The sequence below is a fragment of the Marmota marmota genome, unplaced genomic scaffold (genome assembly GCF_001458135.2).
Source record: "Marmota marmota marmota unplaced genomic scaffold, marMar, whole genome shotgun sequence".
NCBI classification, from domain to species: Eukaryota; Metazoa; Chordata; class Mammalia; order Rodentia; family Sciuridae; genus Marmota; species Marmota marmota.
In genome coordinates this window covers 13,936,282-13,959,901 of record NW_026000272.1, presented here as the reverse complement: position 1 = coordinate 13,959,901, position 23,620 = coordinate 13,936,282, and the positions used below count along the sequence as shown (strand labels likewise).

Sequence of the window (23,620 nt, the reverse complement as noted above, 5' to 3'; positions counted from 1 at the left end):
GCCCCAGCCTAGACTAGTATAGAAAGGATGATGATTTTGTGCTGACCTTGGTTCCATTTCTTTCTGGAGTCTCTCTTCTTCTTTTTTGTCTTTTTGTTCACGAGCAAGACGGCGTTTCTCTGCCAAAATTTTCGTGGCTTCCTCAGCACTCATGGTTCCTGGTGCAATTTTATTACCAGACTCTAGTTTAAATGAAAATGTAAAATAGTTAGTTTAGTGAACTTATTGTCTCTCAGTCCAATAAATAAGTACAATATAACCCAAAACATTAAAAAATGAACAATGTGTGCATAGATCCAAATTTATAAACCATAAGCAAACTATAGGTGATTTGTTCAAAGCCTCAACTGTTCCCTGACAAGAGAATTAGCATTTTCTTTTAAATAAATACTTTTTCCAAAATGCAATACTATACTTCTACTTTGTTTTAGCTATATTTTTTTTTGGGGGGTGGGTGGGTACCAGGGATTGAACTCAGGAGCACTCGACCACTGAGCCACACATGCCCAGCCCTATTTTATATTTTATTTAAAGACAGGGTCTTGGGCTGGGGATATAGCTCAGTTGGTAGAGTGCTTGCCCTGCATGCACAAGGCCCTAGGTTCTAATCCCCAGCACCACAATAAAAAAATAGAGACAGTGTTTCACTGAGTTGCTTAGCACCTAGCTTTTGCTGAGGTTGGCTTTGAACTCAGGATCCTCCTGCCTCAGCCTCCCGAGCTGCTGGCATTACAGGCTTGCACCACCACATCTGGCCTTGTTTTAGCTATTTGGAGATAACTCGATCAAATTACTGTATAGGAAAAGATTAAGATATACTGATTATAGGGAAAGTCAAGGTTTAGCCTGGTCCAAATGAAGAGTATAAATCTTAAATACCTGATTAACCAAAAAATACATTAGGCATACATCTGGAGATCTGTGGCACATTTTCATTACTTTCCAGTTAAACTCTGATAACAGTGTGTATATCTGGTTATCAATGAAGTGTCTAACTGTAGATGATAACCAAAGAAACCAAGACTATCAGTAAAGTAAGGTGAAGATGTGGAGGCCTATTATCATATTTTAGTCTGTGTAACTCATTGCTTTACTTAAAACAAATCACATGTGAAAAGGAAAATTTTAAGACATATCAAGAATGAACAATATGCAATAAAAAGATTATTTCTGTTACAAAGAATTTACTGTGAAATTCCTTTAAAAAGCAAAACTCCCTAATGTATTTAAAATTAAGTAATGTCTGTAGGTGTAAAAATGTGTGTGGCAGGCAAAACAGCCATGTGGCAATTTTCAGGAACCTGCATACAATACAAACTAAGGCACACCACATGGTCTGACCTATATATGGAACCTGACCTACATCTCCTAATGGAAACCTGCTCATCCAGGAATGGCTAGATGTGCTCTCTCCAGCAATCATCTAACATCAGAGCTGGGAGAGCCTACAGGGATCTCCTAGACCAACCCTCTCATCCAACCTGTGCTTTTAGCAGTAGTTTCAAAATGAACTTTCCAAAACAAAGAGGTGAGGTGAATACGAAGCTTTGGCAATGACAAGTAAGCAGAGAAGCTACATTCCAGGAGAACCAGTGATTTAGTTAAATTCTCTTAATATCTAAAAGAAAGATCACTCCCTAAAGTTCTTTCCATTGGGGAATAAAATGATATTGACCACTCCCAAAGTACCTCAGGATTTTATGTGTTGTTAAAATGAACTTCTTAATTTTTTTTTTATACCGGGAAATGAGCCCATGGGTGCTTTACCACTGAGCTACAATCTCCAGCCCTTTTAGTTTTCATTTGAGACAGTGTCTTGTTATGTTGCTTAGGGCCTCACCAACTTGTCCCAATTGGCCTCAAACTTGTGATCCTCCTGCCTCAACCTTCCGAGTAGCTGGGATCAGAGGAATGTGCCACCACACCTGTCTTAAAATACACTTCTTAATGAGAGAACTTACCCTCAGAGATCATCTGTTTTTGGCTCACAGGCTCACATTTGTTTGGGGATTTAGAAACCGTTTCTCTTTTCTTTTTGACAATACCATCTGGCACAAATAGGGTACGTTGAACAGGTATGATTTTACAGGGCAGAGGAGCATGTACTGATTGTTTTGACAAGACTGGTGAAGGTGATGGTGGGCGGTTCTTTTGAATGTGCCTGCTGAGAAAAAGTAACAAATGTGTGTTAGTTAATTTTTAGTATACAATTTGATAAAATATAAAGTCTCAACACTATGAGATAATGATCATAAGATTATGATCTGGGAATTTTTATAATAGACAAAGCTAAATCCATTTTAAAAGTTTTTTTCTTCACATTTGTGTTACTGCACATACAATCATATTTCATCATCAAACACTGACATGAAATTTGTCCTGACATGAAATTAACACCTACCAGAATGGTTGCAAGTAGGCTACTTACTTACATAGTATTTACGGGAGAGGGTGGATGACACCCGCTGGCAGGAGATGGTGACTGCATATTAGATAGTATGTTTGAGGATGGATGCTTCTTGATAACAGGGTTGGAGGTCTGTCTGTCCATTTCTGGTTTCTGAACAGGCTAATGCAGTAGGATATTAGTAAGTATTTTATTGCAGCTAGCTTTCTAAAAGAAAAACATTCTGAATAAAGTACAATTATAGTTCCTTAAATCCACAAATTTCCTTTAGTGCTTGAAATCAGGTTCAGACACATTTTCTTCTAGACTAACAATTATATTACACAATTCAAATGGATCACAGAAATAACTAATTTATGAGAAATCTTTTTTTCAAAACCTATTTCCATTTCTAAGTCTTAATTAAGGGTTTGGAAGACTTCTTAAAAATCTTTTCTTCAGAGTTCAGAAACAGTTCATAGGAATGTTACACTTTCTCCCTTCAACCAAAAGTAATATTCCACAGTTTGGGGGAAATATTACACTAGAGTAACAAACATCAGAGATTTTAAATTACTTAGTGAATTATTTTGTTAATTTTATTGCGCAACACTATAATAGTGATAATTTTGTTGTAAAACCCAACCTATTATGTTCTATACAATGAAATACACACATTTTAATAGGAATCTTGTCAATAAAACATGACAAACTTCTGAAGAGTCTCTCACTTTTACCTGGAAGATAATTTCATGCTCACCTTGGGGGATGCCTTGTAGGACACTTCTGCCACCATCTTAGGGGATGATTCCAAGCTCTCCTTGGGTGATGCTTCCACTTCCCCTTCAAGAGGCACCTCCACATTTGCCTCAGGAAGTGTTTCCACACTCTGGGATACTTCCATGTTTGCCTTACAGGGAGCTTTCATGTTCACCTTAGGGGATGAGTCCATGCTCCCCTCAGGGGATGTATCTAGGCTCACCTCAGAGGAGGCATCCATGCTCACCACAGGGGACACTTCCACACTAACCAAGGGGGATGTTTCTGTGCTCGCCACAGGGGACAATTCCATGTTCTCCATGGGGGAGGCTTCCATGTTCAACAAGGCATCCATTCTCACCTCAGAGGGTACTTCCATTTTCGCCTTGGGAGTAGCTTCCACATTTACCTTGAAGGGTGTTACTACTTTCTCCAGGGGAGCCATTTCTAATTTTGTCTGAAGAGGCGTCTTCACTATTGGCTTACTGAACATGATGGAACTCTTCAATTCGTCACTACTGTGGCTACGCAAGGGCATATGTACATACTGGAGGAAGTGATTGGTGACACCTATAAGTGAATGAGGATGGAGAGTAAAATACCCTAAAGTTAGAAATTTGATAAGACAGTATAAGAACAGGAACAGAGAAAAGAGACAACTGTTTATTAGGAAATCACAGAGATTACACACATCACAGGAAGTATTTGCCAACAACAGTCACTGTGAAAGCAATGGTCTTTATTACAGATGAAAATAAGATGTTTTTCCAAAGTTGATGTTTGCCATTTCTGTTTTTTATACCTTTGTTTTATTTATTTATATTTTTACATGGTGCTGAGGACTGAACTCAGTGTCTCAGACATGTCAGTTAAGGCTATACCACGGGGCTACAGCCCCAGACCTGCCATTTATATTTTAACTGCACTGCACTTCAGAATTATTTTCATGAAAATTGCAAGGTCTTCAACACCTTTAAAAAGTAATATGAACATCTTCACCAGGACTAGATTTTAACCATTACAGGTGGTTACATAAGACACTTCATAGTTGATTGTTGCAGAAGGGAATTAAGAAAAGCATTTTCTCAGCCATATTAAAAACTGTACTAAGACTTACTTGGAGTGGGCTAGATCTCAAAGGTCTCTTCCAGCTTCAACAAACCAAATATTTTTTTTTTTTTTGCCTAGGGAAGGAGCAAAATGCTAATATTCCATGTCAGCTTGTATGGAAGAAAATGGTAATTCCAATATTTGCAACCAGGCAACCTCATACATTGCTGGTGGGATTGTAGATTTGTATATGCTTCCTGAGGAGCAATTTGGTAATATGTATCAAAAGCCATTTAAGTAGTATATACTCTTTGTTTTAGCAATTCCACCTCTGGATTTATCCTTAGTAAAAAAATAAAGATAAAAAACCTAGATAAAGGGGTTGGGGATTTAGCTCAGTGGCAGAGCACTTGCCTAGCACAGCAAGGCCCTGAGTTCAGTCCTTAGCCCTGGAAAAAAAAAAAAAAACTAGATAAATATGTAAAAATGTATTCACATTGTTGCTAACTAAACTATTGTTTAAAATACTGGGATAGTTGAAAATACAATCCAAATATTCAAAAGAAAACTTGCACTATAGGAAGGCAGTCATTAAAAGAAGTAATTTGCAATTTTTTGGATACAGGAAAATGATATTTATTGAGTTTAACAAAGGCAGGCTACTATCTCCTTTTGTGAAAAAATATATATGTGGAGAGATATTAAATTACCAGTGTGCCTTGAAATATTACGGAGATTACACTTAAAATCTTGTTCTATGCTAAATGTTTACTGCTTATATAATAAAGTAAACATTTTAAAAATGTCTTCCATGGTAGTTTTCTTAACACTTGGTACAATTATTTGGCACATCAACTTTAAGTGGCAAATTTTCATGATTTTGTCAAATATTTAAAATAGAATTACCAATTGACTACTTATGAAAAAAACTTGACAAAGTTGTTATTTTTTTACTTCCTCATTTTTGATAAAGAAAGCAGTTTCTTTACATATCTACATGTGCCTAACAGTTACATTAATTAACACAAAAAATTAGTATTATAGAAAATGTATAAAGTATAAGATTTTTGTGTGATCCTAGAGACTGAACCTAGGGTCACTTTATCACTGATCATTATCTCCCTCCAGTCCATTTTTTTAATATTTATTTTTTAGTTGTAGTTGGACACAATAACTTTATTTTACTTATTTATTTTTATGTGGTGCTGAGGATCTAACCCAGGGCCTCGCCCGTGCTAGGCAAGCGCTCTACCCCTGAGCCACAACCCCAGTCCCGCTCCAGTCCATTTTATTTCTGATTTTGACATGGGGTCTTATTGCCCAGGGTGGCCTGGAACTTGCCATCCTCCTGCCTCTGCCTCCACATTGCTGAGATTTTAGGTGTGCTAAAATCTACACTTAGCTCGTTATAGAAATTTAAGACAAAATACTGAGTTTTTCATGATAGTGATCTATTAAGCCAAAACAAAAATAATCAGAAATATCTAGATTGGTAGTGGGGGAAACTGGCAGAAACTAATCTGATTATATATACACACACACACACACACACACACATAAAGCATGCCAGGAATCAGAGTACTACAAGAAAGACTGATACAATGTTGATTCATTTTACTAATCACATGAAAATGACAGAAAAAAAAGAGGTGGGATGTATTCTGGAAAGGAAAAAGCAGAGAGGATAAATAATGGGGACAATGCAATAGACCTTTCCATTATTGGGGATATCTTGCTGTCCATAGGCTATGTAAACTACAAATGAGAAAGTCCTCATAATCCTGAAGATTTGTTTTGTTGTACTTACAATCTTTATGTCCCTAATTGAAAACTGAAAGTTTGATCAATGTTATTGTTCCATATTTTTGAATAAAAAAAGGTTAGTAGGAAATTTTCTTGTTTGATATTAGTGAAATTCTTCTATATTTTTAGAATCTATAGAGCTTTAAAATTTAACCAACATGGGCTGGGGTTGTGGCTGTCATTGAGCACTTGCCTAGTGCATGTGGGGCCCTGGGTTCCATCCTCAGCACCATGTAATAATAAATAAATAAATAATAGTTGAATAAACAAAATAAAATTTAACCATCACCAAGTTAGTCATCTCATCCTATTAATTACCCATTACCCAGTTTAATCTACCATGCTAGAAATTTTGTAAATATTGATTCAAATTATTTTGACACCTAAAAGCAAAAAGTTAAGTGTTAGAGCCTACTTTTTAAGTGCAAACACGAGTACTTTCAGGCTTTTTTCCATGTGCCTGTTACCTGGAGTATCTTTTCCTGGGATGGATAATGAAGCAGCAGTCTTGCTTCTGGCTACTGATGCTCTTGTTGGGATAAGCAGGCGACTGATTAAATTATTCTCTGAGGGATTGCTATAAAATCGACGAGCTAAATGATAAAAAAACATTCAATTTGAGGTCTTACAGATGAATGAATACAAAGCAACAATGATCAATGTAAACTGCTGTAAAAATGGTAACTTTCCCAACAATACATAGTATAATAGGATTGGACACTGCTAATCTAATCAGATTGCACTGTCAGGGACAAGATTACCTGAATTAAGGAGCAAAGGCCTCAGCATACCATAATAACCCCAAAGAAGAAACCCAGGTAACATATTTGACATAACCACCTCCCATAGTATGGTGTCCTTATGGGAACTCACACATGGAGAAAAAGAATTGCACATGACAAAACAACCTTTACATGGATTCCCAGATATATGTCATTGACAATCATAATGATCAAGTGCATTGCCAAAAGCTCCCAGGAATTGACTGAACTTTTTTGTTAAAAATGAGCTTTGTGCCAGGCATGCTGGTACACGCCTGTGATCCCAGCAGCTCAGGAGACTCATGAGTTCAAAGCCAGCCTCAGCAAAAGTGAGGCACTAAGCAACTCAATGAGATCCTGTCTCTAAATAAAATACAAAATAGGGCTGGGGATGTAGCTCAGTGGTGAAATCAGTGCCCCTGATTTCAATCCCCAGTACCTCCTACCAAAATGACCATTGTTGTAAATAAATATCTTGCTCCAATAAGTATTTATATTGTTAAAGATTCCTATGAAATGGCATTTGTTCCAATAGGGTTGAACCTGAATCAATTAAGTACAAAGTCTTCCATAAGTGAATGGTGAGAAACAAAAAGCAACAAACACATATGAAAAGGTTCCATCCATAGAACTTCAAGGAGGAAAAAAAAGGATGCTTCACTTTTCAGTTTCAGAAATGATTTTTAACCAATAATGTTGACATAAATATGCCTGTTTTAACCACTAACTAATCACCTGGCTTGTCCTCCATGTGTTCTATGTCAGTAGATGAATGTACTTTGTTTTCTCTTCTATTCAAAGATGAGCTTCTCTTATTTTCTGTTTTTCCTAGAGGTCAAAAGCAAAGAAATATTACTTTTCATAAATGACATAAATATATTATTTTAGGAGCCACTCATGTTTACATATTTTTGTTTATCTTATCTACCCTTGCTTATAAGAATTTAATTTCAAATACAATACAGAGATTCTATTCCCCAAACTTAAAACTAATTTACTCTGTTACTGAAATGAAAATAAGGTGATTTAGAAAATGTTAAAATTTAAGAGGTAAAATGTCTGATACTATCCACAACATCAAAGTTCCCAAATTAGGAATATACAACCTTTGATTCTAGACACAATCCATGATGTCTAATAGTAAAAGTGATTTATATGTTAGTTATAACTAGTATTTTTATTTTATTTTATTTTTTTTTTCAGAGTAGAAATTAGAAGTTTATTAAAGGACAGCAGAAAAGACTTCTCCCGGAGGAAGAAGGGGACCCAAGAGGTGGAATCCCATAACTAGTATTTTTAAACAAAAGTATTAATGTCACAACTGAAGCAACCCAACCATTCACAAGGGAAAACAATCTGCTTCCAATAGACACTTTTTTCATTTTGCTTCAAATATTCTAGTTCAGAATACTGAGGAATGTCTGTTTGAAAAAAACAATTTCTCTCTTTTTTTTATTGGTTGTTCAAAACATTACAAAGCTCCTGACATATCATATTTCATACTTTAGATTCAAGTAGGTTATGAACTCCCATTTTTACCCAGTATACAGATTGCAGAATCACATCAGTTACACATCCATTGATTTACATATTGCCATGCTAGTGTCTGTTGTATTCTGCTGCCTTTCTTATCCTCTACTATCCCCCCTCCCCTCCCCTCCCATCTTCTCTCTCTATCCCATCTGCTGTAATTTAATTCTCTCCCTTGTTTTTTTTTTATTTTTTCCCTTTCCCCTCACAACCTCTTGTATGTAATTTTGTATAACAATGAGATCTGTAAATTAAAGTACATATTGACAATCCAGCATCATTTGAAAATTTGAATTGATAATGTGATTGTATAGCATGAACTACAAAGTTGTAAGCAAGTCAATGATTAAGTTACACAATTCCTCATTAGTAGACTGCAAGAAATGACAAAATACTGAGAATAGTTATGAGTCAGCAATGAGTGGAAGAAAAATAAGACTATTTAAATCAACCAAGATTTAAAACAAGATTATTTAAAATATTACATATTAAATTGTGAACTTCATTTGAGTTTCAAATATTGATCTCTCTGGATTGAATAGGTCTCATTTCAATTTAAAGAGATTTTCTGGAATCATTAATTACAGCATTCATCACTTTGGAGTATATATCATACTGTACCTTTAAGTAGGTTACTTCACAAAGTATCTTCCATAAATACCTTCTATTAAAAACTAGTAAAGAAATCATTTAAAAAGTTAACTTGGTATTGCTCCTTCAGTATAGTTTAACTAGTTATTACCTTACCTTTTAAGTCATCGCCTGTCCCTTCTCTTTACATGTTTCATGAATATGGCAAGTGGACATATCAATGAAAGCATAGTTTTATATAATATTATATTTAATCTCTGCTAATTCTTGAAGTAAATAGGTAATAAAACATAGTCAACACTTGTAGAACAATGTTCATGGGACACAAATATGCTATTGCAATTATTGCTATCTAATTTTTCTAAGAGATTTAGTTGGTAAATAATACATTAATTTTATCACGAGACAAGCAAGGTGCTAAAAAAAAGTCTTCCTACATTAGTGTATGAATGAACCCAGGCTACACATAAAAGTGCTTTGGAAAAGAACAATGAGGGAGGAGAGGTGGTATGTGGATCCAACTTTTCCCAGACTATTGTAAGAGAAAATGTGCTAGACTAAGACTGTCAACAAAAGTAAACAAAAGACAAAATGAAAGCTCATAGTTGAAATTGTAAGAGTTTTAAGACAAATAACAGGTGAGTTTCAACAAAATAAAAATCCTTTTTTCCCCTGAACCTATCACAAGTATAATATTGTTTTGGACAAAAAACAGAAATCCTATCCACTAGATTAGTCACTGCTACGATTCATTATTCTTTAAATGGTACCACCCAGAATCGTTTGCTGTACTAGAATTTTAAAGTCATCAGCATTGTTCAAAAAATGTCAAAGCACCTAATAACACAAGGACACATTTTTTTTAAAGAGAGAGAGAGAGAGAATTCTTTAATATTTATTTTTTAGTTTTTGGTGGACACAATATCTTTATTTTATTTTTATGTGGTGCTGAGGATCGAACCCAGCGCCCCTCACATGCCAGGCGAATGCACTACCACTTAAGCCACATCCCCAGCCCAACAAGGACACATTTTAAATTCAAACTATTATGATGTCATTCCAGGCATAAAAATGATATTGTTTCATCTTTTTTTGTCCTTATTATTAAGACAGGGTCTCAAAATATTGCCTAGAACCTCCTGGGCTCAAGTGATCCTCCCATTTCAGCCTTCTGAGTAGCTGGGATTACAGGCACATGTCACCATGCCCAGCTATCTATCTTTTTTTAATGGCCAAGTTTGAGGGAATGATGCAGAATTTGTTTCCCAATGTTTTTCTTGCCAAGATCATTCCTACTGCTTCCTCTGGAAAGACAAAGGTATTTTTCCTCTTAGATTGATAGATATGGTTGCTTAATATATTTCAATACATGGTGTTTCAGTGAGAAACACCATGTGAAAAAAGTCAGAAATGGTCACCAACACACACTGAAGTAAAGATTTTTTTAAAAAATAAGTAATACTAGGCTGGGGTGTAGCTCAGTGACAAAGCACTTGCCTAGCAAGCATAAGGTACAAAGTATAAAAATAATAGTAATGAAAAGGGGAAACACCAGGAACAAAAAAGGTATTTAAAGTATTCATAACAGATAACTTCATTTTATTTAAAACAACACTGCATTTTTAACTATGAAGATTTGTAAAGTGAACTTGGCAATATTCTTATCATTAAAGTGTTTAGGGGGACCTTGTTTCTAAATAAAATGTAAAACAAATAGCTGGGGATATGGCTCAATTGGTAGGCAGCCCTGGGTTTAACTCCTGGTACCAAAAAATAAAAAATAAAAATAAAGCATGTTAAGGTAGAAATCATTGAATTTCTTGATGTCTTAATTATGAAACAAGGAAGGCAATGGTACTTGCTGATATATTTCACAAGTTCACTGTAGATAACAAATATGATATTTGTAAAGCAGATCAATCTGTCCACCACTATATTTATGCTATTATTTTCTTTAAATGACAGTGTAAACTGAATGACTAGTCTAACCAGACTTTAGAAAACAAAATTTCTAGAATGTGAATTAATTTAAAAGTAAATTAAATTAATTTACATTCTACAAATTGACTAGAATGTGAATTAATTTAAAAGTAAAATAAATTATTATGCCACTTAATGCCAATGTCTTTTGGCAAAATATGTTTCAAACATTTCAAATTTGAGCCCCCAAATTCCATCTAATATGATTAACACAAAAATCATGAAACAAGGATTTATATTGATGAAAATACAAAATAGCAATGGCCATCTCATTCTACTGTAAAATAATGTGGTGTTTTTCTGAAATAAATCTAAAATGTTCTACAATCTAAACAAGTGGCACTGTGTAAATACATAAAAATAATTGATTTCCTTAAGTTGAAAATCAGCAGAATTCATGACATAACTACTTACTCTTAGCAATAGAATTTAAGACGTGTAAATGACATAGGCATCTATTTAATTAAAGCAGATAAGCCCTGATGAAGATTTTCAGTAAATATAGATCATTTATCAACTGAGAAAAGATATGATATTTACTGTAATCATTTTTACAAGACAATATTAGCTGAAAAAAATGAGTTTTCATAGATGTAGTTCTATGGAGGACAGATTTACATTAATTAGGAATATAATATTTATTGTCAGTCATTCCTTCCAAACTATATAAACTTAATATTTTATTTTATGAAACTAAGTAAACTTATACCTACATATAAAAAAAAAAAACTTATGGTGAGCAAATAGTAAAGAAAATAGTTTATTTTTTAAAACAAGTAGTGTGTAGTTATCATTTTATGCTGGTTATAAATTTAATTAAGATTTGGGGTATACTGAATTAAAATATATTATAAAATCTTACCTGTTTCTTCTACACTGTCATATGACACAAATTTAAATATAAATTTACTGTGTATAGCATTTTTGTTTAGGATAGAGATTACAATCTTGCTATAAATGCAACCTTATAGTAATAGCCAACATTTAAATATGAACATTAGTGAACTTAAAATTTGATTGTTGTTTTCATTACCAGGTTTGTTTTCAGAATTTGCCATGGCGGAGCCTTCCCATGACCATCTCTTTTGCCGTTGATCAACACGGTTAGTCCGTTCCAAAGTGCGAGAAAGAACAGCTCTGTATTTTTCCTATTTAAAATAAATGCCAACACAATTTTCTACATTCATTATATTAGTAAAAATTTTGATTTGTGGTTTACAAAGCAAACCTCATCACCAAATTTCATTATCAGAAGTTTTTATTAGATAAAAGTTTAAAATAATTGGAGACATGTTTCAGGTACCAATCAATACCAGTGCTTCTTCTGAATAGTTTCTTTTTTGTTTTATGAACCCTGCATCAATGAACTGACCATGCTTTCCTCTTTGCTTATATCCTTAGGAAATTTACAGTCAAACTTGTGGTTTATTTCTCTTTCTCTCTCTCTCTCTCTCTCTCTCTCGGCACTGGGGATTGAACCAAAGGGTGCTTAACCACTGAGCCATATCCCTAGCCCTTTTTTATTTTTAATTTTGAGACAGGATCTTGCCAAGTTGCTCAGGACCTCGCTAAATAGCTAAGGCTGGCTTTGAACTCAAAAGATCCTCCTGTCTCAGCCTCCTGAGCTGGAGGATGTGCTACACGCCGGGTTTGTGGTCTATTTTTAGCAATTGCAAAGACTGAGTGCTAATCATATCTTACCTACCTCAATACCTTTATCTACCTAAATTCTCCCCTCAGCTTGATTCCCTCAATCATTACTTTCTCAACCATTAATTTTAATATCTGGTGTGGTATGTATTTTTTAAATTTCCTTAAATTTTTGTGAAATGAAGCAAGAAAATAACAGCATAAATATCAGTAAATCTATGCCACAGTCATCTATTATACCCACACCTACAGCAGCTTAATTCTGGTGTCAACTAATAGTGTTCTAAAAAAGATAAGTGATGTCTTTGTCTTGACCTCAACTGTGCATTAAACTAGTCAAATCACCACTCACAATTGCCATGCTGTGGCAGAAGAGCTGCACTCCAGAAACGAGATCTTTACTCAGATATTTCTCATTTCTGTGTGTAAAATATCATGTAAGCAAATCAACCTCAGGACCAGAGGTTTTCTATTCTTCCTTAACAACCGTTTCATAGCAACATCATCCTTATAATGTCCCCACCATTTCTGAGGGCAAAGATAAACATGCCAGGAAAATGAAAGAGAATTTATGTAATGGCAATATTTGAAAATCACATTTTCTAACAGAAAGTCAAGTTATTCTAAATTGCTTAGAAACCCTGGAACTATAATAGACTAAAACCAGAGAAGAACCTTGCCTTATGAAAATATTTCTGATCCATAAGAATTGTATCCCACTGTTTTTAAATGTACTGACCTTCTGTGCTGTCTTTCAGGTTCCTTCTCAAATCTGTGGCTGCCCATAGCTTACGTGTAGTTTCCATCTTGTGTCATATATATCTCCTCTCTATACTCACCTCTCCTTCTCTACTCTTCAAAATTATATTCTCATTTCCTATAGCCAAGCCTACTTAAAGTGCCCCATGTCCCCTACTCTGTCTGGGACTCCCTCACACTAGCTCTCTGGAGTTCTCTCTTCCTTCCTGCCCCTTTGGCTATGTCTCTGGCTCCCTTTCTTTCTTTTGTTCTTTTTGTTTTGTTTCGTTTTTCTTTTATGGTACTAGGGATTGAACTCAGGGGCACTTGACCACTGAGGCACATCACCAGGCTTATTTTATATTTTATTTAGAGACAGGGTCTCACTGAGTTGCTTAGGGCCTCACCATTGCTGAGGCTGGCTTTGAACTTGTGATCCTCCTACCTCAGCCTCCTGAGCCACTGGGATTACAGGCATGCACTACCACACCTAGCCTTTGGCTCCCCTTTTGTCTGCAGTGTCATTTTGTTATATTCTCTTCTCTGTGTTCTGTCTTTCAGCTTTTTTTCTTTTTACTTAGATGGTCCTTTCTCTATCTCTCTCTCCTTCTCTCTCAGTCCCTGGGACTGTCTCTTCTCCAAGGACCCTCCTCTTCAATCTGCACACAGTTTTCTATTTTACATTCTTTGGTTCTTGAACTGTCTTTCCTTAGTTCCTACTATTTTCTCTGGCTTCCATGAGGACATGTTTCACAGAAGACAATGGAAAGTGACAAGAAATTATGAAAGATATTATACTAAATACTGGAACATGAAACCTGCAGATCACAAACATCCAAAGAAAAAAGTTCAGGTTGGGCTGGGGATATGGCTCAGTGGTTAAGCACCACTGGATTCAATACCTGGTACCAAAAAATAAAAAAGAAAAGAAAAAAGAAAAAGGCTCAGGTTGGGTATGTTGGTACACATCTATAATCTCAGCTACTCTGAAGGCTCAGGCAGGAGGATTGTAAGTTTGAGGCCAGCCAGGGCAACTTAGTGAGACCTTATCTCAAAATTAAAAAAGAAGTGTGGGCTGGAAATAGAGGTCAGTGGTAGAGCACACCTGGGTTCAATCCCCACTACTGAAAAAAATGTTCAGTAAGGCAGAGAGGAAAAGGTAACAGACTATGGATGGGGAACAAAAGGCACAAGAAAATACTGAAGATCTCCAGATGGGGTGCAGGGCTGCGCATGAAGCACATGTGAGAGCACCTGCATCCACCAGAAAGGAGGACAAGTATGTACCACAGAGAAAGACAAAAGAAGTTTCACAGGGAGAAATGGAACCAAAGAGACAAGGAGAAAAAAAGAAATACAAAAATCAGAGCAATCGAAAATAAGGAGAGAGATTAAAGATGCATTCACACTGAGAGAATGACAGGCAGAGAGCTAGAAGATGGGGAAAAGCATGGAAACTCTAAGACAAAGAAAATAAAAAGAAAAGTGAGTGGTCTCAGGAAGAAAAAGTCAGGGTCAGAGAGTCTAAAACATATTTAGAGACACTGAATAGTCAGTGGAACAAACAGACTGTGTCACAGAGAACATGCCAGATTCAGAAGGAGTCGAGCAGTGAAATGACCTATGAGACAAAAATTTAAGATTAAAAAAAAGGAAAATCATAGAGAATGACAGGTAGCCAGATGCACAGTATAAATAACAAAAGACAAACTGATTGCAGAGGCACACATGAGGAAGAAAGGGGGCATAAGGAAGCCACCGGTTCACACTAACATGTCACACACCAAAAAGAGCCCAGAAAGGAAGAGTGGTAGTGCCACAAGACAAGAGAAAAAATGAAGAATGCTGACCATGAACCACAGGTCCATAGGGGCCAAGTCAGAAAAGGGACTGTGAAGCACAAAAGGGACTGTGAAGCACAAAAGGGACAGGGACAGGGAGGGAGAGAGTAGGCACACACACAAGAGAGCCAGCGTACATGGAAGGGGAGAGAAAGTGCTTAGATTTGATTGGGGAGTCACACAATTAGAGGAGTCTAGAGAAACCATCTAGTCAGATGGGGGCAGGTCAGGGAGCTGAGGCACTGGGGTCTGTCCTCAGTCTCTAGGCAATGGGACAATAGTGAATGGTTTTTGATAATAGATAGAACTGCTCAGAGCACAACCCAAATCACAGGTATCCTATGAGCCATATCCCAAAGGCAAATGGGACCTCTGGTCCTACATCTGCAAGGCTACTCCTTTCTGAGGTTAGGGTCTGAGCTCCTAGGACCTTATCAGGACAGGGCAGGAGCCTCTACTGCTGAGGGAAGGAAAAGGGAAGAAGAGAGGAAAGAGCTGGGACTGAGTCCTTTTCCACAGGGAGTAAAGCAACAAGGGCTAAGAATAAACATATTTCAGATTCAGGCAACATATGGTATCATCTGATGAATAGGCTATAAAATTAGATACCCTTTCTTCCTCGAATTTTTGTTTTCTTTTTTCTTCTGCAGATATTCTTCGCCGCTCATCTTTTTCTTTTTGTTCTCTTAGTTTTCGTTGCTTTTCTTCCAGATGTTTTTCATATTGGAGCTTGGCCTTTCTTTCTTTTTCAAGTAGTTGTATTTCTTTACTGGCTGAAATAATCCAAACACAATTTCAAGGTGTAAGAGCCAAGAAAAAAATTTGTTTTCTACATTACACACAAAGAAAACAGCTAATATTACTCATTGTCTTTCTCAAAATAACATAACCTAGCTAGAAACTAAAGATTTATGTAATAAGTGGATAAAGGTGGACACTAAAGAACCATTTTTCACTGGGTGCTCATTTAACTCTGGTGATTTGGAGTGTCTGAGCCAGATGACCGTCATCCTGTCCAAATGGTAATTTCAAATTAAGGGGGTTGAGGATATAGCTCAGCAGATATAGCTCTTGCCTAGCATGCACAAGGCCCTAGGTTCCATCCCCAACACTTAAAACAAAAGCAAAAATAAAACAAATTAGCTGGGCATGGTGGCCCACACCTGTAAACCCTGGATTACAGGGATTAGCTGCTCAGGGCTTCGCTAAATTGCTGAGGCTGGCTTTGAACTAGAAGTCCTCCTGCCTCGACCTCCCAAGATGCTGAGATTATAGGCATGTGCCACCATACCTGGCTTAAAATCATTTTTACTAAAATCCCATTCTGCTTGTTTTTACAGATGTTGAAGAAATGTTCATATCTTACTTTTCAGAAAATTACAGACAACAGAAACTACATCTTGAAAAATTGAATAATTTAGTCAAAGATTTTTTATCTGATTTGGTAACTGGATTTAATCCAATATAATAATCTTTTATATAACAAAAGTTATTATCTATCATATAAACACAGAGAAAAAGCAAGTAAAACCAATATGAACTTTACATAAAATTTATTCATTTTAATATAAATAAAAGTCTGAAATATACCTTCTTGTTGTCTTTTTCTTTCTTCTCTGCGCTCCTTTGCTAATTTTTGTTTTAAGTCATTTTTTAGAACAGACCCATCTATTACTTTAAAAAAAGAATATAGACATTAATATGCTATCAAATCTTAAAGATACAACACTTTGCTGTTCTTGAAGCATTAAAGAAATTATACCTGGCTTAAATGCTGATCTTACAGTTGGAGACTGACTTGAAAAAGAGCTAACTCCACTTTGATCTCGCCTTTCTTTTGCAACTGCTTGAGCGGCAGCAACTAAAATATTAGGAGATAAAGGAAAGGGATTAGATATCAAAACACAAACAGGAAATAGAGGGATCACCACAGTCAATTTTATGTGATGATAAAGAACTGGGTCACTCTTCAAGGTAAAATTGTGACTGCTTAATCTGGGTCAACAATAAAGATGTACTGAATACCTATATTGTTCAACAATACCTGATTAAAGAGTTAAAAGTGTTTACTATGGATGTGCCAAAGTATTTGTGGACATAAAGACAACTGTATTGTATGTGGCAGCACAAGTTTATGGATCAATGGGAGACCAATGATTGATAGCTCTTCAAAATGTGTGAGAAGGACATTACACCAAGTAGTAGAAAAAAACTGAGCTGGCCAAGAACTGGGAAAAAATATGTTTCACCATAATTTGGGAATTTAGAAACTAAGAGGTTAAAAATTAATGGATCTGAGGGTACAGTGCTCGCCTAGCACGTGTGAGGTGCTAGGTTCAATCCTCAGCACCACATAAAAATAAAATACAGGTTATTGTGTCCAAATACAACACACACACACACACACACATATATAAATTTATGGATCTGAATCTGGAAGCAGAGTATGAACAGTGAAATCCTCAGTGCTTGGGCCTAATATCAAGAAGTACATTTGTAAGTCATCTAGAATAGGGGCTTTCTATCGTGGCTGCACACTAGAATCACCTGAGTCAATTTAAAAACATCAGCAATGCCTAATCCAGCCCCAAGTGGGGCACAAGCATCTGCAATTGTAAAAAGCTCGATTCTCTTTCTTGTTTTCTTCTTTTTGGTGTGTGCTGGGGATTTAATCCAGGCTTTCCAGTATTCTTAGCACTCGAGCTACACCTCAAGGCCTCCCAAAGTCTATTCTAATTTACAAGGAAGGTGGAGGCAACAGCAATGTGTAGAAGGAATTTCCAATGACATATCATTCTAGGTAGCAAAACGCCAAGCAAAGCAATACAAATTGTGCAAAGTTGCTAACATATATCAACAGGCAGAAAAGAGAGAAAATAAACTTCAGTAAGGACTATGTGCAAGATTAGGAAACTGCAACTTGAGATGAAGTAAGAAAGACTATAAAATGATACACATGAGAGTTATTATAGGGGATCTCTGAACCCTTTGATTCCATGATGGTTGTATCTAAAATACTCCACAATCCTGGACTTTTTTAGGAAGGGTATGGAGAATAACACTGAAAACTGTTTTACTCCTGTATAAAAGCACAGAAAATATGCACCTTTGAAACTGCACACAAGTCTGATTGTTAGGTATAGGAAAAATATAACAAAGATGGGCAATCAAAACAAATAAGGGAAAAGGGGGCTGAGGTTGTGGCTCAATGGTAGAACACTTGCCTGGCACATGTGAGGCACTAAGTTCAATCCTCAGCACAATATAAAATAAGTAAAAGTTTTAAAAATATTAAAAATAAGGGAAAAGAGGTGCTTTCCTTGCACTTAAGCTACATGGGAGTTATTTTACAGGGTAACCTTGAAAGTGACATCACAAATGCTGCCATAGGGATCATTATTTCAAGAGAGAAAAGGGATATTTTTTGACCCATGGACCTAACAGCTCAGATAATCTAGGACCTGACTAAATTTGAAGATGAGACTCTTCTCCTCTTTCTTGATAATTCAACTACTGGCAATTATGTGGAGACAGTAATTTTTACAAATGGTCTATAAATTGAACCCTTCCACATACTTCCCCACTCACATTTTTGTGAACACAGTATTGTTTTTGCACATTCAATTCTCCTACTTAGAAGTCCTAAGAATTGGACTCTGAATTTTACAATTTAGCTGACCATAAGTCAATTTCATTCAAAAGGTACAATTTTACCAGGTTCTAAAGATCTTTTTAAAAATTTTTGGTTGTAAATGGACATAATAACTATTTTATTTATTTTTTAATGTGGTGTGAGGATGGAAACCAATGCCTCACACATGCTAGGCAAGCACTCTGCCACTGAGCCACACAACCTCAGCCCATAAAAATCTTATACCACATAACCTTAGAAGTACTTGCGGTGGGATTAATGAACTAAATCATATAAAGACTAATATAGTAATAATATTAAACCCGATTTTTAGATCATTGTATACAAATTCCTACTGGCAAGAAATATGTTCACAAAAAAGACAGGCTTTAAAAATTATTTTAAATGTCCAGGTAATGAGAGATTATGTCCAGATTCAATTCCTTCCAGATTCACTTCATTCAACTTCACTGAATGAGATAATTTGTTTAACATTCATTTGAAGTATTAATGCATACATATGTATGTATGTATATATAAATATACATATATATATGTATATATAAATATACATATATATATGTATATATATATATATATGTGTGTGTGTGTGTGTAACAGCAAGGGCAATGGATGATAGCTCAGAGCACATGCCTAGCATATGAGGCCCTGGGGTCCATTCCCAGCCCTGAAGGGAAAAAGAAAAAGTAATGGCAAGGTACAGTAAGTATATAACACTATATTATTTCTATACTTGTTATCCCAACTCTAAACTCAAAGTAAGGGACCAAGCCACCTTTTGCCTGGAAATTGAAGAATATTACTAAAGTTGAATGAGGTTAAAAAAATTTAAATAGGGCTGGGGTTGTGGCTCAGTGGCAAAGCACTTGCCTTGCAATGTGATGTGCTGGGTTCGATCCTCAGCACCACATAAAAATAAATAAACAAAATATTTTGTCCATCTATAACTAAAAAAATTAAATAACTGAATTATGAGTCTTAATATTTATACAACTGCCATACCAAATAATACATATCACTTTGCAATCTACAAAGTTCATTTGTATTACTTCATTTAGCAATTCTATGAAGTGCACATTTTTATATTCACCAATGAATAAACTGAAGCTAAACATAACTTTCCCAGATCACAGAGAAAAATAGTAAGTGATAAAGCCAGGAATTAACTGTACTTTAAAAAGCAACTAATTTTGAAATATTAAAGTATTAAGAAAAAACTAATAGGAACACAAATTTGCAATCAGGGAACCACACACACACACAAAGGTAGACTGCAGAATTTTGCCTAAAACAGCAACAGCCAAAGTCCTAAGGATAAATACTTTCAGAAGACACCTCCCCCACACACACACACACAAAGCCAAACCAATATCTTAAAGACAATAAAAATTAGGGACAATTTTCTACCATTTAGAGCTGTCTAGAATAGAATGGCTATGTGGAAAAACAGCCAATTCCCCATTACAATATATGGTCCAGTTGTAGAACCTGCCCAGAATTTTCTAGCTGGGATACTGACTTCTGAACTAAATTTAAGATTACTCCAGCTCTCAAATTCTATGATAATGTGGCTTTCAGTCTCAGTGGCTTTTTCTGCATTTGTTTCTTGGAATAATAAACTCTACACTGAGAAATCATGTGCAGATTTAAAAAATAAGAAGGAAAAGGTGACATGTCAGGAGCAAAGTTTCTTATGCTCATCTGGCTGAAATATTCAAATAAACTTTATTTTAAAACAATTCTGTATAAAAGTGTGAAACATGTCTCTTGTCAATATAATACTACAACCTTAGCATAGTGCTACACAGAGAAACGTAACTCAGTAAATGTACATATACACACACATTTATATAGTGTATATACATGTACATGTATATAATGTGTATATATATATATTAATGCATACATGTATAAATGTATAAAATAAATATGTGTAGAGTTTACTGTGCACCTACATAAGTTATTTGTTCTATTTTAATTCATGCAGCTAGGCTCCCAGTAGGAGATGAAATTGACCTTCTAGCAAAAACATTCCATTGTCTCATTGACCCCTTCAGGAAAATGCTGACACCATGAGGGCATTTCTAGTCAAGCTAGTGCTTTGTGGAAGTCTAGCATGTGATGTTTTTGATTGTGAATATGAAAGGGGCAGCAAGGATGTAAACTATGCTGTAAACTAGGGTTCTAGAAGGGTTAAGGCTTTTTTGCATGATATTTTTGAAGTTTGAAATGCTGTAAATTAAGACAACTTTCCATAATTTTAAAACATTTTCCAAAACTCAATATACAAATGTTTTTAGTGGATATACAGACAACATATTAGAACACATGCTCTTTCCAACATATTGGAATACATGCTGGTTAATTTCAATCCTTGATAATCTACTATCAGAGGGCCTAAGGTGTCAATAAGCACTACAAGTTACTGCAAACTCTGAGTGAACCAAACCTAGACGCAGAAGGTATAGTCTTTTTTCCCTACGGAACAATGAAAGTGTATTTCTTTCTGATATATTCTTTGGAAAGTTGATTCAAAGTCTTGTTTAGTATCATATAGCCTCCCAATCTCAATCTAAATTAACTTCTTAATTGCAAATGAAAAAAAGGAATTTTTTAAAAAAACCAATAAAACCGTTTTATTCACGCTCATAGCAGAGGTAATTATTGAGGACAGGCTTAAAACACCCTCCCGTGAGCAAGAAACACTCTGGCTCAGGTAGGAGCGCACTATCCTGAATCAAACAACGCACTGCCACGTTTGATTAATGTGTTTTTGTTGTTTGTTCGTTTTTTTTTTTTTTTTTTTANCCTCAATCTAGGCAGCGCGGCTCTTCACACATCTGGTCGCCTCACCGACTGGGCAGTGGCTAATTTATCTGAAGAAACCCTCTCCTATTTTCGTGCTGTACTCCTGCGCATCCTGGGTGCTAGCCAATCAGTAGCCTACTTGCCCATCCAACATTCCTGTTCTCCTTTTTTCATCTCTACCTAGCAACGCATTAATATTCCACCCTTCCCCATCCATTCATTTAGTTAGGGTACATTTACGGAGTGCCTCCACCGAGCACTTGTATCACCAGTTTACTAGTCTTTGAACCACAAAGGCCTGAGTTGAGGGAAGAGGCCCAGGGACAGGATGGGAGGATACGTTGCTGTGAGGTGCTAGGGGCTCTATTGTGAGGAGAGACTATCTTACCTGGTTGCAGACCAAATGATGACGCCATTGGGCCTCAAAGTTGAGTGAAAAATCACTGGGATATGTGTGTACCTTTAAGGTAAAACAGAGCACTTATTGGCATGAATCTCCAGATTTGGAGTGAGGCTTTTGAGGTTGCAGAATATTTTTCCCATTCACAGGACAAACTAAGTTGGCTTGAAGAACATGATTTCATGGACACTTGCCTATACAAGATGCACTCACCCCTGGCATTAATGTATTATTACTGTGTGTTATGACACATGGTTGAAAGGAAAGGGTTTACGGTTGGGGCTGCAGGAGAGCCTCAAAATGGAGCAGGAGACCACTTACAGGACAGCACTTGAATAAGCCCACTGAGTCTCAGAATGAATCAGACATAAAAATGACATAGCACATTACTATCTTGTGTGTATATGTATGATTACACAACCAATGTAAGTCTACATCCTGTATAACCAGAAGAATAAGAAGTTATACTCCATATATGTATAATATTTCAAAATATATTCTACTATGATGTATAGCTAATAAGTACAAATAAAAAAACATGGAAGCTATAAAATGGAAGAAGCTAAAATACCAAACACTTATTGTTATTATGTGCCATGTACTGTTCTTTTTCTTTCTTTCTTTTCTTTTTCTTTCTTTCTTTCTTCCTTTCTTCCTTCCTTCCTTTCTTTCTTTCTTTTTTGTACCAGGAATTGAATCCAGGGTTACTTAAACTCTAAGCACATCCCTAGCCGTTTTTATATTTTATTTAGACACAGAATCGTACTAAGTTGCTCAGGGCCTTGTTAAGTTGCTGAGGCTGGCTTGGAATTTGGGATCCTCCTGTTTCAGCCTCTGAGCCACTGGGATTACAATGTGTGCCACCACACCCAGATCCATGTACTGTTCTTACTTCACTACATGTATTAACTCATTTAGTCCCCCTCCTAACCTATGACATATGTACCATTATCAACCTCATTTTTACATAAAGCAGAGAGATGTTAAATCTTTTGTCCGGAGCCACACATAAGTGACAAAACTGGAATCTGAACAAAATGTTTCACTACAGTATTCATGTGCTTATGCCTTCTGTAATACTGGTTCATGAGAGTTGAGACATAGAAAATGTATAAATGATTAGTATTCAGAATTCAAAGATCTAAATGTATGTAAGATAAAACAACTTCCAAAAAATTGGCAAAAGGCATAAACACGCCTCTCAATAGAAAACACAAATAGCCAATACATATTGAAAAATGCTCAGTCTTTAGTAGTCAATACAAATAAAAAGCACCGAATAATATCATGTTACACCTACAGATTTGGCACAAATTAAAGACTGAATAATAAGTATTGGTGAGGAAGTAATCAACAACACTAGAAGCCCTGCTTCTAAGTAAATACAGTGATCATGGTGCCATGATTATTATTATGACACACCTGTGATTAGGGCACCAGCAAAGTACATACACATACACAAACCCAAATTCAACTTTGATGAATTGGGTTTTAATTCATTGGAAACTTCACAAATAGAAAATCTAGAAAACAACATCACCATTGTGGTTTCTTGCAAAAATGTGGAACTCAAATCTAGAAATGATAGAATATTTGGACAAAGCGAGGCTGTAACTTAATCTACAAAACAATGGTCCTAGATACTTCAAAATGTTAGTGTCATGAAAGACT

At 35.8% G+C, this 23,620-nt stretch overlaps 1 protein-coding gene across 1 annotated transcript in view; it reads right to left on the bottom strand.

Moving 5' to 3' along the window:
* The window catches only part of Map7d3 (MAP7 domain containing 3), a 30,262-nt gene extending 8,297 nt beyond the window's left edge, over positions 1–21,965 (bottom strand). The window contains exons 1-11 of the mRNA XM_048797013.1: positions 21,938–21,965; positions 16,852–17,091; positions 16,680–16,763; positions 15,699–15,862; positions 11,894–12,008; positions 7,495–7,587; positions 6,466–6,591; positions 3,147–3,721; positions 2,433–2,569; positions 1,962–2,164; positions 47–182 (exon numbers count right to left, since the gene is read on the bottom strand). Coding sequence (XP_048652970.1) covers positions 47–182; positions 1,962–2,164; positions 2,433–2,569; positions 3,147–3,721; positions 6,466–6,591; positions 7,495–7,587; positions 11,894–12,008; positions 15,699–15,862; positions 16,680–16,763; positions 16,852–17,091; positions 21,938–21,965 — 1,901 coding nt within the window. The remainder of the gene's footprint in view (positions 1–46; positions 183–1,961; positions 2,165–2,432; positions 2,570–3,146; positions 3,722–6,465; positions 6,592–7,494; positions 7,588–11,893; positions 12,009–15,698; positions 15,863–16,679; positions 16,764–16,851; positions 17,092–21,937) is intronic.
* Between the last annotated feature and the right edge of the window lie 1,655 nt (positions 21,966–23,620).